The sequence below is a fragment of the Monodelphis domestica genome, chromosome 5 (assembly GCF_027887165.1).
Source record: "Monodelphis domestica isolate mMonDom1 chromosome 5, mMonDom1.pri, whole genome shotgun sequence".
Classification (NCBI taxonomy): domain Eukaryota; kingdom Metazoa; phylum Chordata; class Mammalia; order Didelphimorphia; family Didelphidae; genus Monodelphis; species Monodelphis domestica.
Window position 1 is genome coordinate 104,710,667 of NC_077231.1, and position 12,788 is coordinate 104,723,454.

Below are 12,788 nucleotides of genomic sequence, written 5' to 3' on the forward strand. Positions count from 1 at the left end.
TAGGCAGAAAATGAACAGCTGAGGCAAGAAAATGAGATGCTATGTCAATAAAAAGGATTAAATCAACTTGATAAGCTATAAAGTACTGCACCTTTTGAATAGGAACAATTTGGTTGTTTGAAAAGGGCAATTTCTGAACTTGAATGAAATGCCAATTAACTTTCTGTGCAAAGAAACATCGTTTTATCATTAAAATATGACACAAGCAGCCCAGCCAGAGGGGCTGTTTGAGGGCAAAGAAATGGTTTAGGATATGGAACATTGTGGTTTCTCAGTTAATTTGCAAGCAACTGTTTTTAAAATTTGCGAGACTGGAAATCACAAACTGATAAATTGAATAACAACTTGAAAACTATGGGGAACATCAAATAAGAATTGTTGCTTTTATGACTGACACAAGGTTGTGCTTTGTGAGTTTAACTCATGAAGGAAAAAATGCACCACTGATCACGAGGAATGTTTGATTTGAGCCATTAGAAAAGGAATTTAAAAAGAGAGCAGAAGAGAAGACAACAAAGGAAATGTCAGCAGAAACAGTCAGCAGACAGAAAAGCTTCATTCAGGTGCCATACTCAGAGGCTGCTGATTGGAACAGAGTTCAAGTTTGGTGCCATTTCAGCTATATTGCCTTTAAGGACTATCGATCGTGTCAGAGAGGTAAAGGCAAAGCCTCTCAGAGATACCTGATTGCTCTTGGCTGCCTTCCCTTTTCCTGCCCCCATCCCAGTTGAGAGAAAAGTGGAGAAGACAGTCTTTGCAGCTGCTTTGTTATAAACACAGACTGAGATTGCTGGATTTCCCAGAGAATCATAATAGTCGGTTTTGCTAGAGTTTGTGTTTTGCTAGTACTGCCTTCAAGAACTCAGTGATGAAGCATTAGAGTAGAAATTTAGAAACAAAGGAGTGGACCGGTAATTTCATTGACATGGGGAATTTTCATATGTGAAAATTCCTTCTACCAATGTGGGTCAACAGTTTATATGTAGTTTCTCATTTTAGAGGATTTCTTAGAGCACTGAGAAGTTAAATGACTTGCCCAGAGTCATGTGGGTATTTATGTGTTATATGCATGACTTGAACCCAAGTCTTCCTGGTTTTGAGGTCAACTGTCTATTTACAATGCTACACTGTCCTGAATACACACTGAATATAAAATTTAAAAAAAAAGCAACTATGAAAACTAATATATGACTGCTCATAAATTCCAAAAGAAAGACATTAAACACTACCTTGAAATTCAGACTCTCCTTTATGATACTTTTCCGAAGTTTTACCAATGCTTCACATTCTTCTGTAGCATTCACAAAATGATAATCTCGTATTTCAGGGAACCCTCTTTTGTTTAAGAGCTCCTTAGTGATTTTGATAATGGAGGTCTTTCGCTGTTTCTCATCAGAAACATCCATATGGGTGCCAACCAGAATCACGGGTGAGGAAGAAGCCCGAGCCTGTAGGGAAAAGTCATGAAACATGCAAGTTTATTCTAGAACTAACAGTTTTCTTTAAACTCTGTGGGCAGCTTACACCTAATAGCATTGACACCAGTGATAACAGTAATGTTTAGTTCAGCTACTTAATTTAATACTTCAAGGAACTATGTTTTTATTGGAAGATTTTTTTTATTTGCAACTTTAATATAGTACAAATGCATTATTAGTCATCCAATAAGTATTCACTCTGAGACTATTCTTTGCTAGGTTCAGGACAAAGTAATCCAACGACAGATAATTCTCACTCTCAAAAAACTTAGATTTAATATGCAAGCAAATACAGAATGTAAAGAAAATAAAAATAAATTAAAAGTAGTTAAATATAAAGTAGGCCCAGGGGAAGGGCACTAGCAGTTGAGAGATATTTCATATAGAAAGTAGTCATTTATAGAAAAAGAGGAATTCTATGAAAGTGAGACTATGTTCTAGGCATGGGAGGAAAAGTTAGTGCAAAAATCAGAGACAAGAAATGAAACGTGATGAGTGATGATTAGAGTCAAAGTGTGTAAGAGGGGGACTAATGTTCAATAAGGCAAGAAAAATAGGTTGAGGCAAGGTTGTAAAGGGTTCTAAAAAGCTAAACAGAATTTACATTTAATTCTGGAACCTAAAGGAAGCCTCCAGAGTTTTTTCTAGGAGTGTGACAGGCAGATCTGTATTGGCAACTGTGGAAAATGGATTGAAGAGAGAAGCAGACCAGTTGCTGAAATCTAGGTAATTGTTGGTGAGAGCCTAAACTAAGACATGTGTGCAAAGGGTTGAGTGTGAAAAATAATGATGATAGAAATAACAAGATTTTGTAATTGCCCAAGTCAATGATAATGCTGAAATTTGGGAGAGTAATGGGTCTAGAGGAAAAGATGAGCTCAGTTTTAGAAATGTTGAATTGGAATTATTTCCAGCTTATCCAGTTTAAACCACCAAAATCATTACTCTATTTTTTCTAATTATTATTTCTATTTCCTTTGGTCTTACTATGATTTCCTCTTGTTAATTTGCATTTTTATTGATTTTTTTATCTTTTTAATCAGATTAAAGAACAGTTTATCAATTTTATTAGTCTTTGAAGAACTTTTAGTTTTATCATTACTATCAGAATTTTTATTCAAATTTATCTGTGTTCTCTCTAATTTTTAATATCTCCTCTTCTCTTATTATTTAGGCTTATTTGTTGGCTTTTTGCATATTCAGTTAATTAAACTTTAAATATATATATATATATATATATATGTAAGTATTTTCCCCCTGAAAACTGCACTAGTTGCATCCTTATAATTTATTTTACATAGAATTAAAGATTTCTATGACTTATTCTTTGACCAATTAATTATTTAAGATTCTATTCTTAAATGTCCATTTGGGTCTGTCTTGTTTGTGGTCCCTGATCCAATTACTATGTTTACTGCAACTGCATTATAGTCTGTAAAGGATGTATTATTTCTGTCTTTTTTACATTTGTTTACAATATTTCTGAGCCCACAGGAATTCCAATCTGCTCTCTGCTGAGGTAGGAATAGATTTTTCAATCACCAAGTCACCCTAGCCACATTTAGCACAAGGTCCTGTCTCCCTTCACAGAACATCTCTCTGTACCCTCAGGAACAGAAACTGCTCTTGCCACCATAAGACCTACATCCTTTTCTCTACTTTTCATTTTTTCTCCTCTCCTTCTCCTCCCCCACCCTCATATAGAATTTTCTCTTTCTGGGACAACAGGTGATCACTTTCTTCTCATTGCTAGCCTTCTATGTCATTCTTCTATTTTTTCCTTCTTTATGGTAATAAGGGTTTTTTGTTTGTTTGTTTGTTTGTTTGTTTGTTTGTTTTGGCCTTTTCAGACACCGGTGATCTTTAATTTGTCTCTGTGCATCCTGTTTTTCAGATCAGTATGTTCTGTTTGTATAATGACGATATCTTCTGTTAATTGTTTTTGCTTCTCTCCTTCCAGATTGTTCTTCACTTCCATAGATTTGTATTCTTAAACTCTTGTTTTTTATTTTGTTACTTCGGTGAGGCTTGCTGTTGCAGATTATAGTTTTTTTATTCTACTTATTATTTTTGCTATATGGGCCATAAATTCTGGTTTCTTAATTCTCAGTTCTCTTTTGAACCACTCAATAATAGTGAGTTGTGATTTTATGTTCTCACATTCCTTAGGGTCCTCTGTCTCAACTGCCAGATAATTTCCTTGATTTTGCAGTATTTAATTATATATGCCTGAACTTGTTTACTAGATCTTGAAGCCATATTTCCTTCTGTTATTAATGTTTTCCCTAAGGATTTATCTGTTTATGTTCAAGGTCTTTGAGTTTTCTTCTTACTGAGATCTTTGGTAATTTCAGGCTTTTTTGTTCCCTGATTTTTTTTCTATTTACTTTCTTACTTTTTCTGCTCTGATTAAAGTTTCCCGAGAGAGCAGTTATTAAAACTAGTAAAAACTGCTCACAAGTAGGGCTGTCCAAGAGGGAGTAGCTAGCTTTCTGATCCTCTAAATACTTTTAAACCCATTCTTAGGACAATAAGTGACACAGGATCAGGATTTATAATGAGGAAGACATGACTGCAAATCCAGCTTCAAGTATTTACTAGCTGTTAGGCAAGTCATTTAACCTTTTCCTGTCTCAGTTTTCTAATCTATAAAATGTAGATAATAATAGCATCTAAGTCCTAAGGTTCATAATAATGATGATAAATGTATTATTTATGTAAAAATTAAAATTAATTCTCAATAATAAAAATATTATAATTTAGGAGATTTATTAAATGATCATTAGCAATAAGAGGAATAAAAGGATACAAAAATAAAGACCACATGCCCATGATCAACCAGTTCAAATTCCCACCTTTCCACCACCAAACTTGGGACAAGAAGTAAGGCAGTGGGACCCTCCATGTCCCCACCCTAATATCCCCTGTCTATAGGAAGCATATAATGACAGGAAGTTGGTGGGCTCCTAGGAAAATAGTTCTTTTTTAGGGTAACAGATTTTCAATTTATACATTCCCTCCCTGAGATCTGGTGGAAGACCAGTCTCTCCAAAGGATCTTGTAAACATAGTCAACTTTGAAATTACAATAATTTGGGGATAAAAGGAAAAGAGAACAAAATCAATGATTGCAAGATGCATTGACAAAAAGCAAGTTAGGGGGCAGTCCCCTTTGGCATAAGAGTATATATACAAAACAAATGCATTCAACCCCATACACTTCAAATCACCACATCCCAAAATTCACTCTGGATCTTCTGGTGCAGCATGTGATCTGTGCAGGCATCTTAATGGTGCCTTCTCCAAACAGTTCACTTTCTGGATTCGGAGAGGTAGCATGTTTCTTATCCTAAAATTACTCTTAAAAAGAATTTAAACTTTGCAATTTAAAATAACAACAACAATAATAACAATAATAATACATCCCCCCTGAAGAGGGTGTTGAAAAACACAGGGATCACTTAGAAATGCATGGCTGAGTTATGAGATATATGAATCAATTGGCAAGAGAAATCAAAAACATCAAAAAAAATCCAAATAAAAGAGAAAAATAATTTGTCAATGAAATATAGGCTATCAAAGTCTTATATGTAAAAATTCTAAGTAAAAGAAACAAACCTATGTCCTACGTCCTTGAATCACTGTCCAATTAAAGTGATTTAAGCAATTATGCATTTACCCAATCAGAAGCCAGAACTACAGAAAGTTTTGCCACACAATGAAAGACAGAATAGGGACTAGATTATAGGAGCCAAATTTGAGATACTTGGTAGAATGTGGGACAAGGAAGACCTGCCTTTGACATATGTCCAAATAGCTGCAACCTCGAACCTCAAACAAGAACCCCTCTTGTCTTGGCTCAAAATTTCATCAATCCCATTGATGTTGATTGGTCTCTTTGACCTTGTGCTCAACTACACTATGCAGTTTAGCTTTGTGCTTCTTTGGCATTGTGCAGAAACTCTTTTTTTGTATTCCTTTCTCCTGGAATCAGACAAAATCATTAAGCAGAGTCCCATAATTTTTTTAAACAATCAATGGCATCATTTTGTAGTCTAAAGCTTTTTGGGTATGCATTAATATTAGAACAAATGTATTTTAAAAACTTATATTACCGCAAAATAAAAAAAAATTAAAGAAAAATCTTCTTAATACTGTTGACATGTCCTTCAAATACAAAAAGGATAGAAAAAAATTAAAACCCAGATACTATATTGCACATGAAAAGAAAAACAATAATAAAAAGGGTTTTAAAAATAAAAAATATATACCTTACAATCAGTGACACACTGTGTCAGCCAAGGAGAGGTAGAATACAAAGGTTTCTCACCCAAAATAAATGAGATTCATTTCCTTTTTAACTTAACCACTGTGTGAGTACAAATGAATATTTTCAGAATAAAACAATAATACAATAGATAATGCACATTCAAAGAAGTACCAAAGTCCCCCAAATTCACAATAGCCCAGTTAACTACAATAGCAAACAAACCCACTATCATATTTCATATAAATTGCCACATGACAAAAAAACCTATGAACTGATGGATATTTGTCACAATTCTTACAGATGTAGCAAGTATTTCAACCTTGGAAAATATATTTTTAAACAAAGTAAAACTCATTTGGGTCTAGAATATTAATAAGAAATCTAGATTGTTCTGGTAGAAGTAAATTAAACTGAAGAGTTTTGGAGGAGTTCTTTTTTCAGCTTCCTGCTTCATAAACACTTTGGTAGGAACATCTCTTTGGTTCTTTACCTTTAATAGATCATTTTTTAATAATATAAATATAAATAGAGAATATCATTCATTTAGAAACCACTAGTTATCTAAAATTATTTGTGAAGACCCCTTAAAATTACAGTTTAAATTCTTACTCATTAAATTCTTCAAAGATTGCTAGCCAGGTTAAAAGTCCATCCATCATCTATGTGACAATTAACAAATGCAAAATGGAAAAAAAAGCTGTTTATGGACTTTTACAATATACGTATTGTTCAGTATAGTTATAGGGGAAAAGTAACAAAATATATCTAATAGTTAAAACAGTAGATTAAAGTGATTCAGTGTAACAGAATAGTATCGAATACATTAAAATATGAACTTAAAAAAACCAAATTAAATTGTAAACAAAACAATCAGCAAAATACAACAAAAATACAGAGACTTTCATAAAACAATGGAGTCTGAAAAGGCTTTAAATTTCACCTCCAGTGCTTTAAAGTCCCTTCCCTTGAATCTCCCATAGTGAGGGAGAACATGGGTTTGAGGAAACCCAAACTGGATGAATCTTAGAGACTGGGCAGGCCAAAATGGCAAAGGTTTGTAGGGAGATGAATTTCTCCCCTGAATCTCAGGCAAGATAATTGAAAGGAATAGTGCACACATATATGGTAGAAGCTGTTTGAAATAGGCAAGGTACTGCTCTTTCATAGAGTATGTGATGCTTGTAATTTACTTCCTGTTTGGAAGAGTAACTTCTTTCTTCCTTCCCCCTCAAGGTAAAATGCTAGGGAACAGTTTGTTTCCCCAGCATGTGGAGAGGGAGTTATGAGGCTAATCATTGTCAAAGGAAAATACATTGCAGTTTTTACCAGTTTCCTGGAGATCTGCTCCAAGTTTGTGAGTTCCAAAGACTCATAGGCAGCTACCAGCATCCCAGCAGGATCAAAAAAAGCAGTGGAGGTTGGGGCCAGAGATCAGGAGGAGAATACAGGAGTAGGAGTAGGAACAGGAGCAGGCATTATCAGCAGCAGCAACACCAGAGGCAGCAGGGAGGAACTGAGGAACATGGCCTCAAGCAGATGGGTGAGAGAAGCTGCTTATCTCCTCTTTGCTAAGAGTCCCCCAGCTAAAAATAGCTTGGCCCTTGGGGAGAGCAACCAGGAAAAAAGGAGGGAAAGAAAAAGGCAGCAGCTCCAAAAAGAATTTGGAGGTCTCTTGGAGTTTGTGAGGGTGGGTGGGCAAAAAGCCTTGGCAGGAGAAACATGGTTTAAAATTTTTTTCTAGGCAATCTTAAAAAAATTGAGAGGTTCTTCTCTGACTAGTGGTTTCCATCCAATGAAAAAGTTAAAGTTAAATCTCAATAATAAAAATATTATAATTTAGGAGATTTATTAAATGATTATTAGAAATGAAGGAATAAAAGGATACAAAAATAAAGACTACATGCCCACGGCTGATCAGCCAGTTCAAATGTCTGCCTTACCACCAGTAAAGTAGTGGTAAAGTAAGTAAAGTAAAGTAAAGAAGTAAAGAGGTGGGTCCCTCCATGTCCCCACCTAATCTCCCCTCTCTACAGGAAGTACATACTGACAGGAAGTTGGTGGGCCCCTGAGAAATGTAGTTTTTTTTTAGGGTAATGGATTTTCAATTATACATCTGTAAAGTGCTATATAAATACCAGGTATTATTTGCATACTTAGCATTTAGTGGAGTGCTTTACACAAGGTAGGCACTTTATGTTGTTGATGTGAATTATAATTTCTAGAAGGCCACTCTTACCCTTCTAGCAAAAATAAAAAAATTTTGGTCAAGCTCATAGAATAATTTCTATGTCATCTTTTTCTTTTCAAATAGCTGATAATATTTTTTAATCCTATGGACATGGACTGACCCAGAATAGATGAGAATCCCATTTTTCTGGGTCACAGATAATGTCTTGGGTAAATATGGTAACTTTTCTCCTTGAGCTTTATTGGATGATCTTCATGAATTTTTTTCTGATAAAAAAAAAATCATCTGGAGATCAAACTTTCATTTCTCTATCCCATTTCTTACTTCTGCCAAACAAATGGGTGTTAACTATGCTATACGATTAGTTAATATAAAAAGTTTAGCTCATAGAATATTATTTAAAAGGTAATATTTAGAACATGGTATTCATTTTTAAACTAGGGATTCTAAAGAAGATGTCTGGGGATAGATTTCAGGTAGTCTTTCAATTTGGATAGGAAAATATTACATCTTTATTATCTAACTGAAATTTATCACGTAACCCAGTTTTGGACCATGTTTATTGTTGACCACACATTGTGGCCTCTTCATTAGACATCATGTCACCAAACTATTTAGAAAATCTTCTAAGGTAAATGAAATTTTTGTTGTTTTATTAAAATATATTGATTCATGAAAAGATAGAAGGCAATTGTTTGCTTTAAATAAATTTACTTCAGATGAAATTATTTGGAATTTAAAAAAATATTTCAAATTTTCAAATTATTAGAGTCACCTTTATGTTGAAGAGCCATGGCTTCATAGCATCTACTTCAGCATATCCTTTGCTAAGGTCATATACAGCAAGATACAGTGCTCGTTGTGTCATAAAATGAGGATGAGTGCTGTAGAACTCTTCTCGTCCTAAATGAAAAAGTCAAATATGTTTTCCATTAAACCACAGGCAGTGATGCTTTTCTATTGTAATATCTGCTATTTGACAAAATGTGATTTCAGTGCTCTGGTTACTTTGTTCACATATTGAAACAGACGATTTCATAAGATATCACAACCTAATTAATGATTTCAAGATGTCGTAAGACAAACAACTGGAAGAGAGTTTTAAAACCATCTCATCCAACTCCCATATTAGACAGATAAGGAAAGGAAAGCCTATGTTAAATGACAGGAATGGCAAACATCCTTGTACTCCAAATTCCACTAAGCCTTACTCTCCTAAAAAAAAGGAGGAAAACCAATTTACAAAAAATTAAAAATGGGCATTCACAGATTAAAGAGTAAATGACTAGTCTAAGATCATAATCGAGCTATGATCGCAGTATAACGTCAGTTCCTATTTGATATATTTCTAGCTCTGACATATCCTATCAAACTTGTAGTTCTACTGACAGAAGCTTCAACAATAGACAGTCAGTTCCACACTCAGATGAAATACTAGAGCAAGATTTGTCTGGACAGACTGACTATTAAGTGAACTATGCCATTTTAAGAAGAGAGAAATATTATATTAATCCTTATATTAAAGATTTTCAGAATGTATGTCAATTTAACATATGTGATCTTGATTCTGAGAATGCCAACTACCATGTACATCCTTACCTTTTGCCAACTACTCCCTACTTCATGTGCTTTAAAATTGATAAATGATGTAAATTATCTTCAATATACCACAGATCTGTGATTTCATTTGTTTCACCTCCATAATTGCATGGGACAATTCCTCTATACCTTACAGATATATAACCTTGGGAGTTGCTAAAAACAAAAAGACTACAGCCAACATGTGATGAGCTTTTCCAAATCCTCTGACATGTGCCTACAGTCAATCACTAAACTCAGAGTCAGAGCCTTGCTAGTTTGGTAGGATCTGCTAGAGATTTTCATTCTACTGGCTCACCTTGGAGAAGACAGGGTAATAATCTGCATACTCCATGCCGTGATAGTAGTCAAAATGTTCTTTTCTTATATCAAACATTGTTAATAACTTGATAATAATATAGAGGGCTTATGTAATAAATAAGTAAATGCTGAACCAGATAGAATATCCGATTGAAAAAGGTACCTGCAAAATCCCAGACATTTAGGATCAGCTCTTTCTTTCCTTTGCTCCACAGCTGGATAAACCAATCTTTTACATCTATGCCTACTGTAGTACTTGGGAGGCTCAACTCTCTTTTTTTAGATTTCATTAACTGTCGCAACAATGTAGTTTTCCCACTGCCAGTATTTCCCACAACCATAAGTTTCATTCGATTATAAGGCACAGCCTTCTTTAACCTCTGTTGAAGAAACCTGTCATTTCAAAGAAAATATTAAAACAATACACTTAGTATAGCACTGTCATTGCAATGAGTAATTATAGGCATTATTTTGCCTATGTAATTTCAACTTCTGGATAAGCTGAAGATAGCATTTAGTGTAATTCGTACTTCAAAGAATGACCCTATATTTATTTTTAGAAAATGTGATATATTTTGACACTTTGATGTTTTGAGAGATGAAATTTTTCAGTGGTGTGGTTACTCCCTTCATCAGTGCTAAAAGTAACTCTTTTGCATTACATGAAGTGTTCTAGGCACAAAAAGCACTTATTCAGCATTGACATAACACAGTTAGACACTGTGTTAGGAACTAGAAATATAAAGAGAGGGTAAAAATGGTCCTTTGTCCCTCTAAACTTCATGTTTTAGCTGAAGAAATAATATGCAAATAAATCTATTTATACATTCAAAATGGAGAGTGTAAATGGAAAGTGAATCTTTCTCAAAATTAAATAGCAATTGGGGGGCAACTAAATGGCTCAGTGGGTTGAGAGTGAGGCCCAGAGATGGGAAGTCCTGGGTTCAAATCTGGCCTCAGATAATTTCTAGCTGTGTGACCCTGGGTAAATCACTTACCCTTCATAGCTTAGACTTTTGCCTTGCAACCAATACACAGTATTGATTCTACGATGGAAGGTAGGGGTTTAAAAGAAAAAAAGTGTATAGAAGGGAGTAAAGTATAAGATGAAAGATAAAGGGCAAGTAATTAAGGGCTTTAAAAAGACAAAGGATTTATGTTTTATTCTAGAGATAAGAGGGAGCCACTGAAGTGTATTGAGGAAAGCCTTGGCATATCAGGACTGAACTTTTAGGAATATCACTTTGATGGCTGAATGGAGGATGTACTGGAGAAGGAAGAAATTTGAGGTAGGGAGAGAAAGAGGTAGAACATTGAAATAATCCAGGTGTGAGGTGATGAGGGTTTGTGCCAAGGTGGCAACTATAATAAGAGGATAAAAGGGGAAGTGTAATGAGAGATGTTGCAAAGGTAAACATTAAAGCAATAGAATGGATATATGAGTTGAGTCCAAGTGAGAAGTCTAGGACATCCCTAAAGTTATGAGATTGGGTGATTAGGAGGCTAGGGGGTGGGGAAAATAATGGGGCTCCATTTTGAAAATACTGTATGTAGATGTTCAAAGGGAGGCTGGTGATGTGAAACTGGAAATCAGGAAAGTCACTAAAAATTTAATCACTTTTTGGTGAGGAGTCTTTTCACACTTAATAAGACTGTCATAGAAGATATATACACAGTCTATATTGGAAAACTTTCCAATTTAGTGAGACTTTTTCTGTCCTATTTTAGCACAGTCTTCAACTTATATTCAACAATAAGGGATGGAAGTTTGATTTTAGGGGAGAAACTAATATTGCTAATGTTATGTGAATGTAATATAAATAAACATTAATGATACATTACAAAATGCAAATGTATATATATTTAAATTATCATTAAGGAAGCTACTTTACTATATTTACTTACTCAAAAATTTGTTATAGACCTTCTGAATGCCAGGTACCACACTATGCCTTAAGGTTAAAATGACAAGAACAAGGATCTAACATTGGGAGAAAGATGTACATATATAAAAGGGAATAGGGATGGAACCTGTAACTTTATTTGTACAGGGAATTTCCAGATAAGGAAACTCTTTCAGTTATACAGCTAACCACTTCTCTGCAAACCATAGTTTTAGAGAGTTGTCTAGATCACAGAAAGGTTATTTGACTTGCCCAAAGTCACACAGCCAGGCTGTGTCAGCTCCAAGACCTGAATCCAGAAAGATCTTGTTCTAAAGCCAACTCTCTATCGGTTATACTTCATTGCCTATATTACACAGAGAAATACATTACATAGAAATTTATTTATGTGTGTATATAATACAAAGTAATAGGAGATGATGAAAATCTAGAAGAATCAAAAAAATGACTTGTAGGAGACAGCCCTTGATTTGAACTTTCAAGGAAGCTATGGATTTCAAAAATGGAGGTGAGGAAAGAGAACATTCTAGGAATGTGAACCTTCTCCATATAGAATTAATAAACATATATGTTTAAAAGATGTATGTCAATTGAAGTTTATATTTTAAACTAGAGGCAAGAGGGAGTCTTGAAACTTCTTGAAAAGGAGAACAACATGCTTTGGCAGTATCAATTGGCAACTGTTAATTGACTGGAAAGATGAGAAATTATGGTTGTAATGTTAGTAGAGAGATGTTTTGAGAATGGAATCAACTAAATTTGGTAACTAATTACATATGGCAGGTGTGGGATATCTGAGGTTACAAACCTGGGTAATTAAAGGGATAGCACATAAAAAAATTGGGAAGTTAGGAAGCCAAATGGATTTAAGGGAAAGATAATTAGTTGTGCCTTAGACTTGCTGACTTTGAGCTATTTAAAGGACATCTAAATGATGATACCTACTAGGCAATTACGGATAGAAACCTGGCATTCAACAAAAAGATAAAGGCTTATATCCACATGGCTCTAATTTTCATAATTCACTGTCAATTGATTTTTCATGTTAAC

General features: G+C 34.4%; 1 protein-coding gene across 1 annotated transcript in view; it reads right to left on the reverse strand.

Annotated features, from left to right (window-relative positions):
• The window catches only part of LRRK2 (leucine rich repeat kinase 2), a 186,857-nt gene that overhangs the window by 72,062 nt on the left and 102,007 nt on the right, over nucleotides 1-12,788 (reverse strand). The window contains exons 29-31 of the mRNA XM_007503896.3: nucleotides 9,998-10,227; nucleotides 8,711-8,838; nucleotides 1,230-1,448 (exon numbers count right to left, since the gene is read on the reverse strand). Coding sequence (XP_007503958.2) covers nucleotides 1,230-1,448; nucleotides 8,711-8,838; nucleotides 9,998-10,227 — 577 coding nt within the window. The remainder of the gene's footprint in view (nucleotides 1-1,229; nucleotides 1,449-8,710; nucleotides 8,839-9,997; nucleotides 10,228-12,788) is intronic.